Raw genomic sequence first — 24,937 nt, forward strand, 5'->3', positions numbered from 1 at the left:
TGGAATTCTCTGGGCCAGAATACTGGAATGGGTAGCCTTTCCCTTCTCCAGGGGATCTTCCCAACCCAGAGATTGAACCCAGGTATCCTGCATTGCAGACGGATTCTGTACCAGCTGAGACACCAGGGAAGCCTTCAAAGCATAATGCAAACATGCAAGTTTAATCTTTTTTTCTGGTCTTCATTTCCTTATAAAGGCTCTCGTGTCTGTGTGAAACTTATATTAAATGAAGTTATATGCTTTCCTCCTGTTAATTTGGTTTTTGTCAGTCTAATTTACAGGGCTCCAGGCAGAGAACCTGGGAGGGTAAATGGAAAAAGGTTGTTTTTCCTCCTCTACAGGAACGTCAGCTACACATATACACCAGAGCATTCTGGCAAGGTAGCACTAAGTTAATTTCCAGCCCAGCCCTGACCTTCTATTAAATCATTCTTTACAGAAGGACAATTTGGGAAATAGAATGAAAATGACTTTAAATTGAACAGGATGAATCCATGGTGAACCGGTGAGGTTGGTTCTGAGTCCACCCACAGAACAAGCAGCTGATTACAAGGAACCCAGTGCAGCTGCTTCCACCCCACAGAACAGGACTGGACCTACACAGACCACCAGGAAATGGCAGCTTGCCCTCTCCCTTGATGGTCCACTGAGCTGAACTACTGATTAACTGCTTTTAAAGACTCACTTAATATGGTGACAATCACAGCTCTTACCCCCCAAAAGTAATTGATACTGCATTTACTCGAAAAGCAAATATAATGTATACAGGAAAACTCAAAGCTGATGAGAACAACTGCATTTAGATTCATAAATGATCGCTTTTAGGAGTGTTGTGATACTGGTATCTAGTCAGCGGAAATCTACTTTTTACTCAGCAAAGTATGGATTTCCCAGGTGGCTCAGTGGTAAAGAATCTGCCTGCCAATGCAGGTGATGTAGTTCGATCCCTAGGTCGCAAAGATTCCCTGGAGGAGGAAAGTGGCAACCCACTCCAGTATTCTTGCCCAGAGAATCCCATGGACAGAGGAGCCTGGTGGGCTACAGTCCATGGGGTCACAAACAGCTGGACAAAACGGAACGACTGAGTACACAACAGTAAAGTATATGCTTAAATTCCTTGAAGCTTTTAAAAATATATTTGTCATTTTGGCTATTCATTATTTTGGAGGGGAGTTTAAATTCAGACTTCTGATTGAATGTGATGTTATAATGGGTATGTAGCTATAAAATAAAACTATAGCCAAGAAATCCAGCTGTAAAGGATAAAAGATTTAATCATATGATAGAATTGCTGTGATTTATTTGGAGTTTTCCATAATGTGTAAAAATTTCTTATCTACTGATCTCTAAAGAATATCTAAGCTGTTATACTTGAGCTTATTTCTAGGCAGAAGACTTGGTAATCACAGAACATCTACACCATTCATATCATTTAGTAAATGAAGAAACTGAGGCAAGAATGAATGACACCATAGGCTTAGACCCTATAGCATTTAAAAACTTTCTTGTGTCAGCAAAGTGTGTAACTGTGTGTGTCTGCGTGCTCAGTCACTTCAGTCGTGTCCGACTCTTTGTGATGCTTTGGACTATAACCTGCCAGGCTCCTCTGTCCACAGGATTCTCCAGGCAAGAATACTGGAGTGGGTTGCCAGGTCCTTCTCCAGGGATCTTCCGAACCCAGGGATTGAATCCACATCTCCTGCATTATAGGTGGATTTTTTACCACTAAGGAAGCTCCCTTAATTTTAGGATAAATTTAGAACAATTTATCCTAAAAAAATGGTAGTGAGGGACTTCCCTGGTGGTCCAGTGGTTAGGACTCCATGCTTCCAACACAGGGGGCCTGAGTTCAGTCCCTGGTCAGGGAACTAAGATCCCACATGCTGTGCAAAGTGGCCAAAAGAGTAAAAAATATTTAAAATGGCAGTGGTGGGTTAAACAGTGGGTTACGATTTATTGTTACTTCAGCTGAATATTAACACATTCAAATGACACACGAATGACTGAGAAGACTTCTCCTGGTGGCTCAGACTGTAAAGCGTCTGCCTCCAGTCTGCCTCCAGTGTGGGGCACCGGGGTTCGATCCCTGGGGCGGGAAGATTGCCTGGAGTTAGGTGAATGAATGACTGAGGAATATAAATTTACATACAAGCATAATATTTATTATCCAGGTTTCTCCACCTTAGCCCTAAGGACATTTTAGACCAAATCATTCTTTGATGGGAGAGACTATCTGGCACCTTGTAAGATGTTTAGCAGCATCCCTAGCCTCTACTTACTAGATGCCAGGGGCACCCATGATTGTGACAATGGGAAAATGTCTCTGGACATTGCCAAGCACTGATCTAATACTGGGAAGAAAACCACTGAATTGGACATTCCAAAAATTAAACAAATGCCTCATTTCATCTTCTTCACCATCATCACTTTGGAAACTCTCAGAATATTTTCGTTAACAACTCTGACCCTAAATAATATGCAACCAAACTCACTGGCATTGTCTGGAAGTTTTTACATCTCTAATTAGAGGTGGTACCAGTTATGGGATGCTGAGTAGACCATCTCATGTCAGTATTAAAAATAACAAGCAACTTAGACAAACACCTCTGGAAGACAAACTGAAAAATTAATGATGCAACCTTATTTTGATTCTCACAGACTCACAATCGATTTTTTAGACTTTCCATGGAATGGAGTTTCAAGCATTTTGTGAATCCTTTAGAAATTTTTGATATGGTTTCATATTATAAGATATGAAACTCCCTCATTTTCTACACGTCTTCATAAGAATGAGCTTTGCTTTATTTTCTACGAATATTCTTTGAGATACACTCCACATTGTTTAGATCCTTGGAACACAGGTTTTGTCATCTCATTCCTTCTCTCCCTCCTCTGCTTTCTCTCACCCTCTTCACTTCTTTTATTTTCCTCCAACACTCCAAAGAGTAATCAGGGCATGTCTGAATTTGAGGGTTTAATGGATTTTTAAATGAGTGTTGCTCATGTCATGGGATGTTTTTTGCTTTTCATCCTGACCTTCAACAAATTTTCTGATGTTCTGAGCAAGATTCCGGACGCTGCTGGGAAGATTCCAAGGATCTTGCTTGATGTGAAGTCTTAACCTTTTCGGACAACTCAGCTTTGGTTCCATTTCCTGATGAAACTCTAAATAAACACAGAAAAGCTCTCTTAAGTCTCAACCATTTACTGATTCACAAGCCCATAAACAACAGAATCCTCTTCCTTTCATTCCTGTGGTCTTAGGCTATTATCATGGTAGCATTTTATGTAGATTTATTACGGGAGAAAATCTGTTAAATCTAAAACAAAGTCAGATCCTTATTATCTTTGCACAAAGGTTTAAACAAAGGAAGAAATTTAGATGAAAATCTCTCTTTCAACATCCTAAACTGGACTTCAGAAAGTGGCAGCTCTAGACCTTGTTCTGTTGGCCAACTCCCCCACCCCCCACCCCATTCTCAAATCCCCTTCCATCAGCACTGGGCTATAACCAAGTAAGCAATGAGCCTGATTTCAGCAAAAGCAACTCAACACTTACATTTCTTGAATTAATATATTCAGTCTGCCCTCTATAGGCTTGAAAGATTTTAAATTTTCAAAGAACTCTAAAACAGGTCCTATATTGGTTTATTAAGTATATTCAATGACTATCAGATAGAAGTAGTATTAAATGAACGATAGAACTAGCACCCACAACCTGTTTTTTCTCATGCTATGCTTTTGCCTCATGACTGTGATGTCCCCCACTTTTGTTTCCTAACTGCCTTAAACAGGTAGATTGTAAAGCTCACCTTGTAATCCTCGACCTGGTGTCAAGTATTTAGTTTGCTCAAAGGCCCTCACAACAGCTTGGCCTCTCAGGAGATTGGTTATGGAATCCACCTATCACAACAGCAGAGATTTGGGGGTGTTACATAACTTCTCATAACATGTAACAGACATTTCCAATGGTAAATCTCATAACATTTTTTATGAAACTAATGATTATTTTGGGGATCCTATGCTGCCTACAAAATCTATCTTTGAATAAGATATTGGGATAAACTCACCTGATAACATTTTAAATGGCATCTCTTACTATCCTACCATATATCCACCTGCTATATACATGTGCTCAGTCGTATCCAACTCTGTGTGACACCATGGACTGAAGCCGCTAGGCGCCTCTGTCCATGGGATTCTCCAGATAGGAATACTGGAGTGGGTTGCTGTGCCCTCCTCCAGGGGATCTTCCCGACCCAAGGATTGCCTCTCCTTTACTGGCAGGCAGATTCTTTACCACTGTGCCACCTGGGACACCCACCACATATTCACACAAAATATAAATTTATTTTATAAAAGAAGTAAGAGGTCCAGAATTATTTTTAAAAAACCACCTAAAAGTTTTCATAATCCTTTACAAAGTGGTCAAAATTTCTACATTATGAATTTTGGTTGTGGGTATACATTTTTTAAAAAATGTAAAACACCAACATAAGCACCAAGACAATCTTGTGCTTCTTGAGATTAGAACGAGAAATCATGAGGGAATATCTGAATATCCACAAAGAAACAAATAACAAATAGAACAACTCCTCTTTGTAAAATGCTTTAGCTCCTCTGTCCATGGGATTCTCCAGGCAAGAACACTGGAGTGGGTTGTCATTTCCTCCTCCAACGGGTCTTCCTGACCCAGGGATTGAACCGGTCTTACATCTCGTACAGTGGCAAGTGGGTTCTTTACCACTAGCGCCACCTGAGAAGCCCTTATAATTTTTAAGGACTATAAAATACTTGACATTCATAACAATTTTTTGGGTCAGCCAGCTGAAGGAATCCCATGTCAAGCTGTGGAAACTGAAATACACAGGGTAGAAAAACAGATGAGTTCTTTCCATTCCAATTCCAAACTCCTTTACGTCTGGAAAATGGATTTTTGACAGTTTAGTCTGTGGAAAAAATTCCTACAATTGTCCCAATCATACCTGGCTGAAAAGATGCTCAAGGCAGCTGTGTATCTTGTCCTGTTTATCACGAGAAATGCGAACATTTAGGGGAAGTTCATCACCTAGATATTAAAAAAAAAAATCATTCTTCTTATGTTTAACATTCCAAACCATTTTCGAGTAAATAAAGGAAAAAATAATTAAACACTAGCTCATATTCCATATGTTAGTTCTCATGTTCAGAAAAAGAATTTCAAAGCTTTTTGATAGACATTAGGATGTTAGATTATGGTTCCTTTGAAGCTGCAGTAAAAGCAGAGGGACTCACAGAAAGAGCTCTGTAGCACCCATGTCAAAGATTCTTCCAAATGGTGCCTTTTTCTAATGGTCGAATAGTTGGGATAAGTTGCATATTTCAAATTTAAGACATTTCCCAACTGGATGAAAAGTCTTTTGCTCTTCATACACACAAAATAAAAACTGCATAAGACATTTATTTCAAGCAGTATTTTTCTCATTACCTCCTTCCCTATCGCCCACCTGAGAGTTCAGATGCACCTGCTGTCTTCAAAGCCCGTCCTTCCTCTGCACACAGTCAGCAATGTCTAATGTCCTGGTAAAATTTGTTTCCTGTGTAGTAATGCTATCTACCATTTATACCCTTCTTCCTATATTCTAAGTACTGTATGAGGCACTATGGTATTCAATTATTTTTTTTAATTTATTTGTTTAAACCCTTCATAGTACCACAGAAACATCATAAGACAGCATTTATTAACATAAAAATCAGTTTGTTATTTCCATCTTTCAAAATATTCATTGTTTATAATGAGATTGGGAAATTGACTTTCTCAGGCATGTAAAACAAAGGCCATTGTGTGGCCAACAAGAATGGCTGTTCAAAGATAAAAATGTGTATGGATTAAACAAATTAATCCCAGAGGGCTGGCATCAAAGAGTTCACGTGGCTTCACCAAACGCACCTGAGTCCATTTCATCGCTGTGAAAATATGAGCTGCACTGGCTGCTGCAGATGCTGGTGAAGGAGGCAACGGAATTCCTATTACTGTTGCAGTCACTGAAAATAACGAGGTACATGTCATTTTCACAAAATGACAAAGTTTGGCAAAGTTTCCCTGTCACTTCTTATTGGATAAACATAGTATGTGACTGTGATATTTGTTAATATGCTTTATAGAAATTGATGAGAAAAGCAAGTTTGCTCAAATCACATTTTAGCTTAGTTTGAAAGTAAAAATTTCAAATTCAATCATATTTCAAATTTTCTTCTTCTATAATCTAATCATGAATTAATTTTAAAATGCACAGTTATTGGGACTTCCCTGGTGGTCCAGTGGCTAAGACTGCACTCTTAATGTGGGGGGCCTGGGTTTGATCCCTGGTCAGAGAATTAGATTCCACATGCTGGAAGTAAGAGCCAATCCAGCCAAATAAATAAGTACTTTTTTAAAAAATAAAAAAGTAAAATAAAATGCATAGTTAACTTACAGGAGTCAAACCAAACAAAATTTATCATGATCCATTTGATAGTATATGCCTGTAGCTGATTTATTAACAGAGACAAATCCTGTTTCATGATCTCTGCCTATGAATCCTTTCGATTAACTTCGATTATAATTCATTAATTGCATTCTGAGCCCTTTCCCATCCCCTTAAGGAAGATGATGCCTTGTCTCCACTCCAGAGCCCAGCAAGGATGTCTTACCAAGTAAGTACTGGATAATGATGAATGCCAAGGGAAAGAAAGTTGGAGATGTTTTTGTGTGAATAAGGATACAAGACAGATTTCGGATTTCAGAAATAGTGCAGCAGACAAAATTCTTTTTGCCTTTCAGAATAAACAAAAAAGACTTATTTAACTTTAAATATACATTTAAAATTTCTCTTTTACTCTAGCGAGAACTTGAGAGTAATTTTAATTATCTGATAACTAGAAGTTGAGGTAAGAAAGTATTTTTAGATCTGTAATTTCCCACTGGAGAGAAACCACAGGTTCTTATTAAAGGGCATACCGGTCTCCTTAGAAGCTAAAAAGTAAATGAAACGGTAAAAGTGGTTAATCTGTTTTTTATATTATTAAATTTCTAGAAATAATTAACTCACATACTCATTAAAATCCTTTTCATATAGAAACTGGAATTGTAGAGTGGTTAATAAATTGCAAGCCAGGCCACCTGATTTCCTGGGTAAATTATATAACTCCTGTGAGTCTCAGCTTTCTTAGATGTAAAAAACAGTTAATATCAGAACTTGCTACAGAGGACTGTGGTAGGAATTACCTGAAATCATCCTGTTTTTCCCATGTGCCTGGTAAAAATAAGCTTTTTTTTCAATTTTTTTATTTTGTATTAGGGTATTGTTCACTGGCTAAATCGTGTCTGACTCTTTGCAAACCCATGGACACCACACTTCCCTGTCCTTCACTATCTCCCAGAGCTTGCTCAAACTCATGCCCATTGAGTCGATGATGCCATCCAACCATCTCACCCTCTGTTGCCCCCTTCTCCTCCTGCCTTTAATCTTGCCTAGCATCAGGTTCTTTTCTGATGAGTTGGCACGTCGATTCAGGTGGCCAAAGTACTGGAGCTTCAGCTTCAGCATCAGTCCTTCTACAGAATAGTCAGGGTTGATTTCCTTTAGGATTTACTGGTTTGATCTTCCTGCAGTCCAAAAAACTCTCAAGAGCACCCACATTTCAAAAGCATCAATTCTTCAGTGCTCATCCTTCTTTATGGTTATAGTTTCAGGCGGACAGCAAAGGGACGCAACCATACAGAAAAATATGTTTTAATGGAACCTATGAGTTTGTGCTAAATATCTCTGATGAAACAACTTTGATTTAATAATAATTACTAAATAACTTTTAATTGTAAAACACTGCATAATAAATGAGTGAGTGAGACAGTAATCATCTTCAGTTGATGTGAATAAAAGGGAAGGTTCTGAAGCCGCACACCCAGCACACGTGACAGGTTACCACGGCCTCCCTGCGGTTCCAGGAGACACAAGGGCTCAAAGGAGAGAAAGCACTTTCAGCTAATGAAGTTCACAGGAGGAGCCATCATGGGAAAGTCTGCTAAGAAGATGGCAACAGAGTCTGGAGGGAAGGTGCTATGGGGTGAATTGTATCCCCCTCCTCAAATCCAAATGCTGAAGTCTAACACTCAGGGTACCAGACCATGACCTTATTTGGAGGGAGGGTCGTTACAGAGGTAATCAAGTTAACATGAGGTCATCAGTGGGGACCCTAGTCCAATATGGGCTTCTCAGTGGCGCTAGTCACAAAGAACCTGCCAGCAAATGTAGGACACATAAGAGACATAGGCTTGATCCCTGGGTTGGGAATCCCCTGGAGGAGGGCATGGCAACCCACTCCAGTATTTTTGCCTGGAGAATCCCATGGACAGAGGAGCCTGGCGGGCTACACTCCAGAGGGTCGCACAGAGTCGGACACGACTGAAGCAACTTAGCAGGCATGCATGGATACTAGTCCAATATGACTAGTGTCCTTGTAAGAAGAGGAAATGTGGACACAGAGAGGCACTTGGAAGGAAAAGGAGAAGAGACAGAAGAAGACAGCCAGCTGCAAGCCAAGAAGAGAGACCTGGTACAGAGCCTGCCTTCACAGCCCTCGAAGGCAACACCACTGCTGACACCTGCATTGAGACTTCCAGCTCCAGAACTCTAGGATAATAAACATAAAGTTCTGTTGTTCAAACCACCTGGTTCTTGGTACTTTGTTCCCGAAGTCCTACCAAAACTGTACAGAATGCATGGCAGGGAAGAAAAAAATGCACAAAGCTGGTCACAGAGTTGAGGGAGTGAAATCTGTCCAACTAGCTGGAAGCACAACATAAGAGGAGAAACAAGAGAAAAGGAGCCCCTTTCACTCAGTAGCCCAATAATCAGAAACAGCTGCTGCTGTTCAGTCATGAACTGGTGTCTGACTCTGTGTGATCCCATGGATGACAGCCCGCCAGGCTCCTTTGTCCACAGGGCTCTCCAGGCAAGAATACTGGAATGAGTTGCCATTTCCTCCCCCAGGGGATCTTGCCAACCTAGGTATTGAACCGGTGCCTCCCGACTGGCAGGCAGATTCTTTACCACTGAGCCACCAGAAACAGATATCAGAAACAGATATTCCCCCAAAACTGTTAACACATGCACAATTTGCTTATTTGCCATACATGTTACACAATCCGTAAGAGAATAATGAATCTCCTAAATTAGGCCCACTCAGCTGGAGAAAAAAATGGTTTTTCAAAATTTACACAGATTATAAAAGGGAAGAATTTGAAACACTGTGATATCTCACTGTGCTCTGTCTAAGGTTGGTTAAGAGCTGCAGTTGTTTTATGGGAAGTCCCCTGGAAGGCAAGGAGACAAAACCAGTCATTCTTAAAGGAAGTCAACCCTGAATATTCACTGGAAGGACTGATGCTAAAGCCGGAAGCTCCAATACTTTGGCCACCTGATGCAAAGAACTGACTCACTGGTAAAGATCCTGATGCTGGGAAAGACTGAGGACAGGAAGAGAAGGGGGTGACAGAGAATGAGATGGTTGAATGGTATCACTGAGTCAATGGACATGAAGTTGGGCAAACGCCAGTGTACAGCCATACCATCCTGAACACACCTCATCTTGTCTGAAGTTGGGCAAATGAAGATGATGAGGGACAGGGAAGCCTGGCATGCTTCAGACCCTGGGGTTGTGAAGAGTCAGACATGACTTGGCAACTGAACCACAATAAATAAAAACAACAGTTGAAAATGTTTTTCAAGACCTTTGTGGAAAACGCAGAATCACCTTCAACTTGGTCGATGAGAGGAGTTTCAGGAATGAATGCATTACCTGTAAGAGTCCCTGTTGCTGATGGTGTCGTGACCCGAGTCTTCTTGCTCGTCTCCGGCCATGTTAAAACAGACGCGCTTGCTGTTTCTCTCTCCCTTCTCGTTGTCACTGTCTGTTGGGACTATGGACTCGGATGCCTTACGTTCTAATTTAGGAGAATATGTTATCGAAGACAGAAGGCTGCAATGGGATTTAAAAAGAAAGGATAAGTGTACATTTTCACACAGGGGGTTACAAGTAACCACCTTGCTCATTAAATACGATAGGTTTACAGATATTTCTAGAATGCTTCTTCTAGATTTCCCTTGAAATTAATATCCTATTGCATATAATAGGGCTTCCCTGGTGGCTCAGTTGGTAAGAATCCACCCACAAGGCAGGAGACCTGGGGTTCAATCCCTGGGTAAGGAAAATCCCCTGGAGAAGGGCCCAGCTACCCACTCCAGTATTCTTGCCTGGGAAATCCCACGGACAGAGGACCCTGGGGGGCTGCAGTCCATGGGGACACAAGAGTCGGATATGACTTAGCAGCTAAACCGCCATTGCATATAAAGCCTGTCATGCCAAGTTCCTCTCAGAGTAAGAGAAAGAGCACACTACTTGGACAAGAAAGTTGTATTCAAATCTAGGTTCTGCCATGGATTAGCTGTGATATCCCAGAAAAACCAAGATAGTTCTCCTTGACCTCTATGAAACATGGATAATAAGAAGAGTGTCCCACAGGGTTGCTGTGAGAATGAAATGCATATAATATAGTGCTGGGTCACCACGGGCACACCTCGCTCCCCAGCCACTGTCATCACCATGTAAAGATACCTGGGAAGCTTTAAAGTGCTAGCCAAATAATAAAACAAACACTAGGAGGAGCCAAGATGGCGGAGGAGTAGGACGGAGAGACCACTTTCTCTCCTAGAAATTCATCAAAAAAATAACTGAACGCAGAGCAAACTTCACAAAACAACTTCTGATCGCTAGCTGAGGTCATCAGGCACCCAGAAAAGCAGCCCATTGTCTTCGAAAGGAGGTAGGACAAAATATAAAAGATAAAAAGTGAGACCAAAGAGCTAAGGACGGAGATCCGTCCCGGGAAGGGACTTAATAGAGGACGTTCCCAGACACCGGGAAACCCTCGCACTGGCGGGCCTGGGGGAAGTGTTGGAATCTCAAGAGTTTGAATCTGACTGGGAGGGATAGAATAAATAAAACCCACAGATTACGAGCCTAAAAGCAACTCCCAGCAGAAAAGTACCCCAGACGCCCGCATCCGCCACCAGCAAGTGGGGGCGGAACGGAGAGGGGCGGGCGGCATTACTTGGGGCAGGGTCCGGGTCTGAGCGCCCTGAGGACAATCAGAGGGAGCTTTTGTGAGTTGCCAGCTTGAACTGTGGGAGAGCAAAGAGAGAGAAAATTAACCGGCCCGAACACACTGCCGGCCGTTCGCAGAACAAAGGGACCGAGATTCTGGGCGGCCGAAGTCCGCCGGGAGGGTCGCGGCGAGACGGAGGGCGCGGGCGCCCGACCGGCGCGGGCGGTAACTGGGGCTGGGGACGCGGAGGGCAGAGGGCGCGCACGCCCGACTGGCGCCGGCGGGGACTGAGACTGGGACCGCGCAGGGCAGAAGACGCGCCGCACCCGGGGAGAGAGCGCCCGTCAGGCGCCTGGCTGCCTGGGCCACTCGGCGGCGTGGGGCCGGAGCGCGGGCCCAGCTTTGTGTGCCGCGCTTTTGTGAATCGCCCGAGGGCTGGAGCCGCGCGCAGCATGGCGCGCGCTTCAGACAGAACAGCCCGGAGCATGAGCAGCGCAGACCGAGAAAAGAGCGCAAGCCTCTCCCTGGAGCGCCGGCCCCTCCCGGCACAGCCCCTCCCGGCACAGCCCCTCCCCGCACAGCCCCTTGCAGCGGCGCGACGGAACTAGCTACCTGAATAAGAATCCACCTCCGCCCCCTGTGTCAGAGCGGAAATTAAGCGCGGAAGAGAGACCGGCAACAGAACCCAAATAAACAAAGGGAACCGCTTCAGAAGGGACCGGTGCAACAGATTAAAATCCCTGAAGAAACCACCGACTGACTACACCGGAAGGGCCTGTAGATATCGAGAAGTGTAAGCTGGAACGAGGAGCTATCTGAAGCTGAGCCGAACCCACACTGACCGCAACAGCTCCAGAGAAATTCCTAGATATATTTTTTCTTTTTCTTTTCTTTTTTTTTCTTTTTTTTTTTTTAAGTAAGGAAAAAAAAATTTTTTTTTCTTTTTTCTTGGTTCTCTTTTATTTTCCTTTAAAAATTCCTTATTACTCCCCCATTACTCCTTAACTTTCATAGATTTTTACGATTTTTTTTAATTAGGCAAAACAATTTTTTTTCTCTTTTTTTCTTTTTTTTCTTTTTCTTCTTTTTTTTCTGTTCTTTTTTCTTCTTCTCTTCTATTTTCTTTTTCTTTTTCTCTTATTTCTTTTAAAGCCCTCTAGCACTCCTTTTACTACACCTTAATTTTCATTTTCAATCCACTATAACCTTACAGAAGAAAGGGAAAAAAAAAAAAAGAAGAAGAAGAGAAGCCCTATTTTTATACCAAACTTCATATATATTTCTAAAATTTCTTTTGTGTGTTTTGGTTTTTGTTTTTAATATAGTATTTTTAAGAGTCTAACCTCTACTCTAGATTTTTAATTTTTGTTTTTCAGTATATGATATAAATTGTGAACATTTAAGAATCCAATATTCAGCTCCCATTTTTATTCACGAGTGTGTTGATTATTCTCTCCCAATCTTGACTCTGTTTTCTACCTCAGAACACCTCTATTTCCTCCTTTCCCCTTCTCTTCCCAATCCAATTCTGTGAATCTTTGTGGGTGTCTGGGCTACGGAGAACACTCTGGGATCAGACAACTTCGTAGATCTGTCTCTCTCCTCTTGAGTCCCCCTCTTTCTCCTCCTGTCCATCTCTATCTCCCTCCTCCCTCTCCTCTTCTCCATGTAACTCGGTGAACCTCTCTGGGTATCGCTAACGGGGGAGAAACTTTCCACCATTAACATAGAAGTTTTATTATCAGTGCTGTATAGTTGGAGAAGTCCTGAGACTACAGGAAGAATAAAACTGAAATCCAGAAGCAGGAGACTTAAGCCCAAAACCTGAGAACACCAGAAAACTCCTGACTACATGGATCTTTAAGTAATAAGTGACCGTACAAAAGCCTCCATACCTGCACCGAAACCAACCACCATCCAAGAGCCAATAAGTTTTAGAGCACGACATACCACGCAAATTCTCCAGCAACGCAGGAACATTGCCCTGAACGTCAACATACAGACAGCCCAAGGTCACACCTAACACATAGACCCATCTCAAAACTCATTACTGGGCACTCCATTGCTATCCAAAGAGAAGAAATCAAGATCTGCACACCAGAACACTGACGCAAGCTTCGCTAATCAGGAAACCTTGACAAGCCAATCGTCTAACCCCACCCACTGGGTAAAACCTCCACAATAAAAAGGAACCACAGACCTGCAGAATACAGACAGCCCACTCCAGACACAGCAATTGAAACAAGATGAAAAGGCAGAGAAATACCCAACAGGTAAAGGAACATGAAAAAAGCCCACCAAGTCAAACAAAAGAGGAGGAGATAGGGAATCTACCTGAAAAAGAATTTAGAATAATGATAATAAAAATGATCCAAAATCTTGAAAGCAAAATGGAGGTACAGATAAATAGCCTGGAGACAAAGATTGAAAAGATGCAAGAAATGTTAAATAAAGATCTAGAAGAAATAAAAAAGAGTCAATTAAAAATGAATAATGCAATGAATGAGATCAAAAACACTCTGGAGGGAACCAAGAGTAGAATAACGGAGACAGAAGATAGGATAAGTGAGGTAGAAGATAAAATGGTGGAAATAAATGAAGCAGAGAGGAAAAAAGAAAAAAGGATCAAAAGAAATGAGGACAACCTCAGGGACCTCTGGGACAATGTGAAACGCCCCAACATTCGAATCATAGGAGTCCCAGAAGAAGAAGACAAAAAGAAAGGCCATGAGAAAATACTCGAGGAGATAATAGCTGAGAACTTCCCTAAAATGGGGAAGGAAATAGCCACCCAAGTCCAAGAAACCCAGAGAGTCCCAAACAGGATAAACCCAAGGCGAAACACCCCAAGACACATATTAATCAAATTAACAAAGATCAAACACAAAGAACAAATACTAAAAGCAGCAAGGGAGAAACAACAAATAACACACAAAGGGATTCCTATAAGGATAACAGCTGATCTATCAGTAGAAACCTTCCAGGCCAGAAGGGAATGGCAGGACATACTGAAAGTAATGAAAGAGAATAACCTACAACCTAGATTACTGTACCCAGCAAGGATCTCATTCAGATATGAAGGAGAATTCAAAAGCTTTACAGACAAGCAAAAGCTGAGAGAATTCAGCACCACCAAACCAGCTCTTCAACAAATGCTAAAGGATCTTCTCTAGACAGGAAATGCAGAAAGGTTGTATAAACGTGAACCCAAAACAACAAAGTAAATGACAATGGGACCACACCTATCAATAATTACCTTAAATGTAAATGGGTTGAATGCCCCAACCAAAAGACAAAGATTGGCTGAATGGATACAAAAACAAGACCCCTATATATGCTGTCTACAAGAGACCCACCTCAAAACAAGGGACACATACAGACTGAAAGTGAAGGGCTGGAAAAAAATATTTCACGCAAACGGAGACCAAAAGAAAGCAGGAGTCGCAATACTCATATCAGATAAAATAGACTTCCAAATAAAGGATGCGAAAAGAGACAAAGAAGGACACTACATAATGATCAAAGGATCAATCCAAGAAGAAGATATAACAATTATAAATATATATGCACCCAACATAGGAGCACCGCAATATGTACGGCAAACACTAACGAGTATGAAAGAGGAAATTAATAGTAACACAATAATAGTGGGAGACTTTAATACCCCACTCACAACCATGGATAGATCAACTAAACAGAAAATCAACAAGGAAACACAAACCTTAAATGATACAATGGACCAGCTAGACCTAATTGATATCTATAGGACATTTCACCCCAAAACAATCAACTTCACCTTTTTCTCAAGTGCACACGGAACCTTCTCCAGAATAGATCACATCCTGGGCCATAAATCTGGTCTTGGAAAATTCAAAAAAATTGAAATCATTCCAGTCATCTTTTCTGACCACAGTGCAGTAAGATTAGATCTCAATTACAGGAAAAAAATTGTTAAAAATTCAAACATATGGAGGCTAAATAACACGCTTCTGAATAACCAACAAATCATAGAAGAAATCAAAAAAGAAATCAAAGTATGTATAGAAATAAATGAAAATGAAAACACAACAACCCAAAACCTATGGGACACTGTAAAAGCAGTGCTAAGGGGAAGGTTCATAGCATTACAGGCACACATCAAGAAACAAGAAAAAAGCCAAATAAATAACCTAACTCTACACCTAAAGCAATTAGAGAAGGAAGAAATGAAGAACCCCAGGGTTAGCAGAAGGAAAGAAATCTTAAAAATTAGGGCAGAAATAAATGCGAAAGAAACTAAAGAGACCATAGCAAAAATCAACAAAGCTAAAAGCTGGTTTTTTGAAAAAATAAACAAAATTGACAAGCCATTAGCAAGACTCATTAAGAAACAAAGAGAGAAGAACCAAATTAACAAAATAAGAAATGAAAAGGGTGAGATCACAACAGACAACACTGAAATCCAAAGGATCATAAGAGACTACTACCAGCAGCTCTATGCCAATAAAATGGACAACTTGGATGAAATGGACAAATTCTTAGAAAAGTATAACTTTCCAAAACTGAACCAGGAAGAAATAGAAGATCTTAACAGAGTCATCACAAGCAAGGAAATCGAAACTGTAATCAGAAATCTTCCAGCAAACAAAAGCCCAGGACCAGATGGCTTCACAGCTGAATTCTACCAAAAATTTAGAGAAGAGCTAACACCTGTCTTACTCAAACTCTTCCAGAAAATTGCAGAAGAAGGTAAACTTCCAAACTCATTCTATGAGGCCACCATCACCCTAATTCCAAAACCAGACAAAGATGCCACAAAAAAAGAAAACTACAGGCCAATATCACTGATGAACATAGATGCAAAAATCCTTAACAAAATTCTAGCAAACAGAATCCAACAACATATTAAAAAAATCATACACCATGACCAAGTGGGCTTTATCCCAGGAATGCAAGGATTCTTTAATATCCGCAAATCAATCAACGTAATACACCACATTAACAAATTGAAAGATAAAAACCATATGATTATCTCAATAGATGCAGAGAAAGCCTTTGACAAAATTCAACACTCATTTATGATTAAAACTCTCCAGAAAGCAGGAATAGAAGGAACATACCTCAACATAATAAAAGCTATATATGACAAACCCACAGCAAGCATCACCCTCAATGGTGAAAAATTGAAAGCATTTCCTCTGAAATCAGGAACAAGACAAGGATGCCCACTCTCATCACTACTATTCAACATAGTGTTGGAAGTTTTGGCCACAGCAATCAGAGCAGAAAAAGACATAAAAGGAATCCAGATAGAAAAAGAAGAAGTGAAACTCTCGCTGTTTGCAGATGACATGATCCTCTACATAGAAAACCCTAAAGACTCTTCCAGAAAATTACTAGAGCTAATCAATGAATATAGTAAAGTTGCAGGATATAAAATTAACACACAGAAATCCCTTGCATTCCTATACACTAACAATGAAAAAACAGAAAGAGAAATTAAGGAAACAATACCATTCACCATTGCAACAAAAAGAATAAAATACTTAGGAGTATATCTACCTAAAGAAACAAAAGACCTATACATAGAAAACTATAAAACACTGATGAAAGAAATCAAAGAGGACACAAACAGATGGAGAAACATACCGTGCTCATGGATTGGAAGAATCAATATTATCAAAATGGCTATTCTACCCAAAGCAATCTATAGATTCAATGCAATCCCTATCAAGTTACCAACGGTATTTTTCACAGAACTAGAACAAATAATTTCACAATTTGTATGGAAATACAAAAAACCTCAAATAGCCAAAGTAATCTTGAGAAAGAAGAATGGAACTGGAGGAATCACCCTGCCTGACTTCAGACTCTACTACAAAGCCACAGTCATCAAGACAGTATGGTACTGGCACAAAGACAGAAATATAGATCAATGGAATAGAATAGAAAGCCCAGAGATAAATCCACGAACCTATGGACACCTCATCTTTGACAAAGGAGGCAAGGATATACAATGGAAAAAAGACAATCTCTTTAACAAGTGGTGCTGGGAAAACTGGTCAACCACTTGTAAAAGAATGAAACTAGAACACTTTCTAACACCATACACAAAAATAAACTCAAAATGGATTAAAGATCTAAATGTAAGACCAGAAACTATAAAACTCCTAGAGGAGAACATAGGCAAAACACTCTCCGACATAAATCACAGCAAGATCTTCTATGACCCACCTCCCAGAATATTGGAAATAAAAGCAAAAATAAACAAATGGGACCTAATGAAAATTAAAAGCTTTTGCACAACAAAGGAAACTATAAGTAAGGTGAAAAGACAGCCCTCAGATTGGGAGAAAATAATAACAAATGAGGAAACAGACAAAGGATTAATCTCAAAAATATACAAGCAACTCCTGAAGCTCAATTCCAGAAAAATAAACGACCCAATCAAAAAATGGGCCAAAGAACTAAACAGACATTTCTCCAAAGAAGACATACAGATGGCTAACAAACACATGAAAAGATGCTCAACATCACTCATCATCAGAGAAATGCAAATCAAAACCACAATGAGGTACCATTACACGCCAGTCAGGATGGCTGCTATCCAAAAGTCTACAAGCAATAAATGCTGGAGAGGGTGTGGAGAAAAGGGAACCCTCTTACACTGTTGGTGGGAATGCAAACTAGTACAGCCACTATGGAAAACAGTGTGGAGATTTCTTAAAAAACTGGAAATAGAACTGCCATATGACCCAGCAATACCACTTCTAGGCATACACACTGAGGAATCCAGATCTGAAAGAGACACGTGCACCCCAATGTTCATTGCAGCACTGTTTATAATAGCCAGGACATGGAAGCAACCCAGATGCCCATCAGCAGATGAATGGATAAGGAAGCTGTGGTACATATACACCATGGAATATTACTCAGCCGTTAAAAAGAATTCATTTGAATCAGTTCTAATGAGATGGATGAAACTGGAGCCCATTATACAGAGTGAAGTAAGCCAGAAAGATAAAGAACATTACAGTATACTAACACATATATACGGAATTTAGATAGATGGTGGCGATAACCCTATATGCAAAACAGAAAAAGAGACACAGAAGTACAGAACAGACTTTTGAACTCTGGGGGAGAACGTGAGGGTGGGATGTTTTGAAAGAACAGCATGTATATTATCTATGGTGAAACGGACCACCAGCCCAGGTGGGATACATGAGTCAGGTGCTCGGGCCTGGTGCACTGGGAGGACCCTGAGGAGTCGGGTGGGGAGGGAGGTGGGAGGGGGGATCGGGATGGGGAATACGTGTAACTATATGGCTGATTCATGTCAATGTATGACAAAACCCACTGAAATGTTGTAAAGTGATTGGCCTCCAACTAATAAAATAATATTAAAAAAATAAATAAATAAATAAAAATAAAGTATCCACCTGCCAATGCAGGAGATAATGGAAAAAAAAAAAAAAAAACAAACACTAAATGGGCAAAATCTCCTCACTGACTTACCTTTAGACAATAAAAACCCATCTACCCATCTCCCTCTGCTTTGGGTTTCCTCCAGGCTTTCTCTATTCCTCAGAGAGAATGTCTTGTGGGCAAACCCTTCTCATGCTCATGTAAATAGAGTCCTGCCATTGTGACCCAAAGATGCTAAATACAGTCACACACAAGATGAGGACAGGAGGCAGCAGGGGCTGCTACCTCAAGGGCATCCACAATCCACTCATTACGAAACAGTCGTGAATTTGCCCAAAGGAAAAGCTCTTCCACTGGAATTTCAAAGCTAAAACACACTGTGAGACTCTGAACTGGAATTAAACTAGATTTGGACTCTGAGTTGTGGCTTGGCACTAAAGAATCTACCTGGCAATGAAGGAGATTCAGGTTTGATCCCTGGGTTGGGAAGATCACCTGGAGAAGGAAATGGCAACCCACTCCAGTATTCTTGCCTGGAGAATCCTTTGGATAAAGAAGCTTGGTGGGCTACAGTTTAAGGGGTTGCAAAGAGTTGGACACGACTCAGCAAAGAAATAACAACAACATAACTGATTCCGCCAGGCTAAACTTGAATGTTCAGCTGTAAATCACTTCTTAAACTGTCTAACTCAAAATGACACAATGATGGAATTAGTCCTTACTATCAAACGATGTGCTATGAAAATTGCAAAACAAATTAAACCGTAATTGAACAAAGGACCTGGACACGGTTTCTGCAGCCAGTAATCATCTTTTCTTTTACCAAATACCAATGACATGCTGTTCTAACCAACAGTACATTTGCACGTTATCTTGACACCCATTTTTCCATAGCAACGTCATATTTATTTTAGTTCAAGATGATGAAAAGATCTTACACTTCTTATTTATGCCCCATAATGTCAAGCCTAACGTTGTGCACTGAGCAAATATTTATTAAGTGATTTCACTAATGAATTAATTACATTTATTGTACCATGCACTGTCCTTGGGGCTGTGAATACAGCATTTTACAAAACAAAACTCCCTGCCTTCCTGAAGCTTAAGTTTTACTGGGAAGGAACAAACAATAACCAAATAAACTATATAGTATATAGTGTGAGGACAATGATGCTGAATCACTAGTCGTGTCCGACTCTTTGCGACCCCGTGGACTGTAGCCTACCAGGCACCTCTGTCCATGGAATTTTCCAGGCAAGAATACTGGAGCAGGTTGCCATTTCTTCCACCAGGGGATCTTCCTGACACAGGGATTGAACCCACATCTCCTGCATTGGCGAGCAGATTCTTGACCACCGTACCACCTGGGAAGCCCATATAGTATATCACACGGCTACAAACAGGAAGGAGAAAATTAAAAAAAAAAAAAAAAAAAAAAGGATGGAAGCTGGGGCTGCAACTTCAAATAGTCTCACTGTGAGATGGTATCTAAATAATATTTTGGCATTTTATAGTTTTTAGACACTTGGGAGAATCAGGAAGTTGTATTAGATTGCTCAGGGCTCTGTGAAGCTATGAATTATTTTAAAGACAATTTTTCTATTTGGAAAGATACTTTCATGTCTCGTAAGATAGATTGTACACTTCTTCACTCCCTCCACCCGAAAGGTTAAAGCATTAGATTAACTCCAATTACCCAAACTGCACACTGCCAGACAGATGAACCTTGAATACCAAAGAGGGAAGAGTTGACAGAGTTCTCATTCTGCGAGGAGTCCTCTGTGCTTTAAACATCTTTTAAATGAGAAGTCATGGGTCTCAGTATAAACACTTTTTTCAAAGCTCTGCAAATTATGTTCACATATTTGCTTTCCATTTTAAACAGTTGTAGTCTTGATTGTACTGATCCTGTGGGAACACTTGTTAGGCTACCAAACACAGTGATAGAAAAACAGTGTTTTTGACACTGGGTTTTGTTTTGTTTTTTTCTTACAAAATTTCTAGATTCTTAAAAGCAATAATAGAGGCTAAAGTTCAATATTTATGCTCACAGATACATTTTCCTTTACTTTGCTCCTATACAGTGTTAAGCTCTCTCTGACAGCTGATGGGTCCATTGATTCTGAATGAACATCCTGAGCTGAGCATCATTTCTGGTCAATCTGCACCTAATGCTCCTGATGCATAAAGATTTTTGTATGTGGTAGATTGCACCTAGGGCTTCCCAGGTAGTGTGAGCGGTAAAAATCCTTCTACCAAGGCAGGGGACGTAAGAGACACAGGTTTGATCTCTGGGCTGGGAAGATTCCCCTGGAGGAGGGCATGGCAACCCACTCCAGTTTTCTGGCCTGGAAAATTCCATGGACAGAGGAACCTGGCAGGCTACAATGCATGGGGTCAAAGACAGATATGACTGAAGCGCCTTAGCACCATGCACATGCGCACACGCACACACACACACACACACACACACACACACACACACACACACACACACACACACACGCAAGAAGGCACCATCTCTCCACAGATTGGCCACCAGCCTAACACTTGAGTGCCTGGAAGGTGAGGCACACTGGCTTTAGAAGCAGGGCTGCCCAGGCAGAAGTGCATCATGTTCTGGGACCAGAAAGAGGCTAATGCAACAGGAGCTCAGGGAAATAAGCTTGGTTTTTTTTGCGGGGCAGGGCGGGGGGAGGTCGGGGACAAGTCACATTGGGATGTGCAGGCCACAGTAACGCATCTCCGATTCTTCTACTTGCCCTTCAGTGTCATTAAGTGGTTTTAGGCAAACAGCAAAATCACCTATACAGATTCCTCTGGCATCTGCCTAATGTGGAATGTACCAGATGGAGAGACACAGCTGGAAAGTTCTATACCAAGTACTAGGGGGGGGACGATGGTTACCCAGTGTAAGGTGACGGGGTGGACAGGTTCTCAGGTACAACTGACAGAACCTGATAAGGTGCTGGAGGTGAAGCGAAAGGAAAGAAACGAACCACAGATGATACCTAGACTCTGGCTTCACAAATGGAAGGGATGCAGAATACTTTCCTGAGAAGGGGGATGATCTTGATGAGGGAGGGGTCAAAGTAGATTTAAGTAGGTCAAAGGAGATATGAGGTTCAGAAACAAATTTAAGTTTGAGGAGTCTGTGATACAGCCCAGTGTTTCATAATCCAACTCACAGACAGACTGTGAGAAGAAATCATTACCTGTAGTCATAGTTTTTGTTTAAGTCGCTCGGTTGTGTCCAACTCTTTGCGAACCCATGGACCTACCAGGCTCCTCAGTCCATTGGATTTTCCAGGCAAGAACACTGCAGTGGGTTGCTATTTCATATAACTTCCCTATATATCAGGCTTCCCTGATAGTTCCGTTGGTAAAGAATCCGCCTGCAATGCAGGAGGCCTAGGTTCGATCCTTGGGTTGAGAAGATCCCCTGAAGAAGGGAAAGGCTACCCACTTGAGTATTCTGGCCTGGATAATTCCATGGACTATACTGTACATGGGATCGCAAAGAGTCAGACACGACTGAGCGACTTTCACTTCACTTAATCATATAACTGTGACCAGTGAGCTAACACACATTAGCTTTTATGAAACTGTGTCTACTACTTTTTTACATTAACCAGCAAAATGCTTGGGAAAACCTAAAAGATAATTCAGTCACTAGCCTTGACATTCCTATCTGTAATCTCTAGGTCGCTAACTGTCCTAAATAATGTGTTTTGTTCATCACTCAACTATGGGGCCTCAGACACTTGGAAAATGAAGTCTGTTCTCAAATTTTGTATCTTCACCAGTGCTCAATACTCTTTATACATTTTCTTCCTGTAAGAATACACAAAGTTTGAAATTTAAAACCCCGTCAAATATTTGGACTCGCCACGAAATATTTTTCCCTTTACTTATGTCCATAGTACCTAAGTGTCATTAACTGGAAAATAGCCCATTAAAGGGCAAAAGTACTTAGTGAGAGAGTCAATTCCTAGGCAGATTGATAAGACCAGGGTCCCCAAGGAGGAGAAAGGGGTCTGGGGTTCTCCAAGTGGAGATATGGGTCTGGAATTCTCAAGGAGGAGAAAAGGACAAATGTTTTTTTTCCTCTACATTCTTTCTGAGCCACCAGGGAATCTCCCCTACATCCCTTAGTCTTAGTCAAGTACACAACTCAGTTTAAACTCTGTACTAGGGATTATACAACAACAATGTATCTGGCCGGAGGACAGTTTCTCCTTCCTGAAAACCTTCTGACTAATCCTGATATCTTAGAATGTATTATGGGAGTGGGTCTGGAGGATCTTTCTATTGTTAAATTCTAAACTTGTTATCCTAAAATGTAAATTGTGGGAGTGGGTCTGGTAAAATTTTCACTAACTTGAGACAGTTTGATTCATTGTAATAACTAATTAAAAGGTATACACCTCCATTGCTAACACTAGCAAGGGGGGCACTCTTTCTGCCCCCTTCTGATGTATGTGTCAGAAGCTTTCTCTATCTCTTTTAAACTTTAATAAAACTTTACTACACAAATGCTCTGAGCAAGCAAGCCTCGTCTCTGGCCCCAGATTGAATTCTTCTCTTCCGGAGGCCAAGAATCCCGGCATCTTTCGTGGTTCAGCAACAACCTTTCATTAGCTTCCCAAAATGGAACAGGAATCACCAAGTCTTGATGAAATTCATACCATCACCTTACTTCCTGTTACTAGACAGCAAATCTGTCTCTAGTTCTATCTTTGGATCTGAACAAGGCAGGAGGATTTAGAGGAATGTCTACACGTCATGCCAAAAGACATGTTCCCAAGAGACAGGAAAACCAGATTTCATGATTAGACAGGCTCAGCACCAGGCCCTTTCACAGGAATGAATGACTTCTAGAAAGGCAAGCAGTGAGATGCTTTGAGGTTTTAATTCTCTTAAAAACTTGGCAGAGCATCTGAGATCTGCTTCCTCACTATGCAGAGAATAATTTCTACATGGTGAGAAAATTGTCTGGTAGCTAGCTTTTTAAATGATTTGTCAAGCTCCACTGCGGCATCTCTAAATGAGGCAATGGGGGACCCCATGCACTTGGATAACTGAACTATTTTAAAGCAATTAGGTTACACACTGAATTATGGTGAACATATTTATATTTAGAATTAAATTATATGGTGCACACAAACAAGACCAAGGAAGTTTCTCATATCACTGGCTCATTTCACTTCACTTTCCTAGTAAACATGCACAGTTGGTGAAGGTTTTTAGAATAACAAGTAAAAATAGGTAAGCATTTTTGGTAGTTTAGTTAATAAAAATAGCTTAACCCTCTTTCAGAAATTAGTGCTTCAAATATATAAGCATTTTAAACCAAGTACAGGAAGCCCCCTTGGCTCTAACCATTTTCTTGAAAGTGTATCTACTTTAGCTGAACTTGTAAAAAAAGTCAATAAATTAACAAAGATGACAAAGTCTGGACAACTGTCAGGGAGTGCTGGGTAGTCAGTGCATTAGAAATCCAGTCTACAAGGCAGCATTCACTCAGGAAAATCAATAATCCTGCCATTGACAAAGGACTCCTCTGAAAAGGAGGAGTAATAACTCTTGGTTTAACTGGAAGTGTGGGATTGGTCCAGATGCTCTCCTAAAATCCCTTTGAGATCTCAGATACATGATTCAATGCTACTATCTATTGCCTTATTAATAAAAAGTGTTCCTCCTGAACTTTAATACTGGCTTCTAAAATAGAGTATAACATATATATTAATAATAAAATCAATTTATTAGGAAAAATATAATGTCCTAAAATATTAACTTCTCTGTCACACTGTCATTCTAAAATAATTCCAAATATCATATAATTGCTTAAAAATAACCACCTGTTCTCTCAGTAATCTCAAAACTGTTTAACTTGTCTATAAATGCCATGGTCACAATATACCAAGTGATAAAAGTAATTTTAAAAATTAGTGTGTTAGACAAAGGAAAACAGAATTTCATTTCTAAATTAACTCATAAAAATGTCACAAAGCAATAGCACAGTAAATAGTAACTATTAAAATACAATTTTAGGACCTCCCTGGTGGACCAGTGGTTAAGAATCCACCTGCCAATGCAGAGGACACAGGTTTGATCCCTGGTCTGGGAAGATTCCACTTGGGGCAGAGCAGCTGAGCCTGTGCTCCACAATAAGAGACTAATGCCTGCTCACCTTGCCACAACTAGAGAAAGCCTGCACACACAGCAATGAAGACAGAGCACAGCCAAAAATACATAATTTAAAAAAAATTTTTAATAAATAAAGAGATAATCTTAGAATTATGATGCATCTAATATGGTGATTTTCATCTCTAAATTTCAAAGATGTGTAGGGCAAGAGAAAGTGTCAGTTAAAATTTCATTAGTCTAATTATAACAGAGCCT

General features: G+C 40.6%; 1 protein-coding gene across 4 annotated transcripts in view; it reads right to left on the bottom strand.

Annotated features, from left to right (window-relative positions):
- PREX2 (phosphatidylinositol-3,4,5-trisphosphate dependent Rac exchange factor 2) overlaps positions 1 to 24,937 on the bottom strand; it is a 303,314-nt gene that overhangs the window by 100,646 nt on the left and 177,731 nt on the right. For all 4 annotated transcript variants that reach the window (XM_065902847.1, XM_065902846.1, XM_065902845.1 and 1 more), the window contains 5 exons: positions 9,820 to 9,999; positions 5,930 to 6,024; positions 4,986 to 5,068; positions 3,813 to 3,903; positions 3,037 to 3,165 (listed from right to left, as the gene is read on the bottom strand). In XM_065902847.1, the coding sequence (XP_065758919.1) occupies positions 3,037 to 3,165; positions 3,813 to 3,903; positions 4,986 to 5,068; positions 5,930 to 6,024; positions 9,820 to 9,999 (578 nt within the window). The remainder of the gene's footprint in view (positions 1 to 3,036; positions 3,166 to 3,812; positions 3,904 to 4,985; positions 5,069 to 5,929; positions 6,025 to 9,819; positions 10,000 to 24,937) is intronic.

Source organism: Muntiacus reevesi, chromosome 12 (assembly GCF_963930625.1).
Source record: "Muntiacus reevesi chromosome 12, mMunRee1.1, whole genome shotgun sequence".
NCBI lineage: Eukaryota > Metazoa > Chordata > Mammalia > Artiodactyla > Cervidae > Muntiacus > Muntiacus reevesi.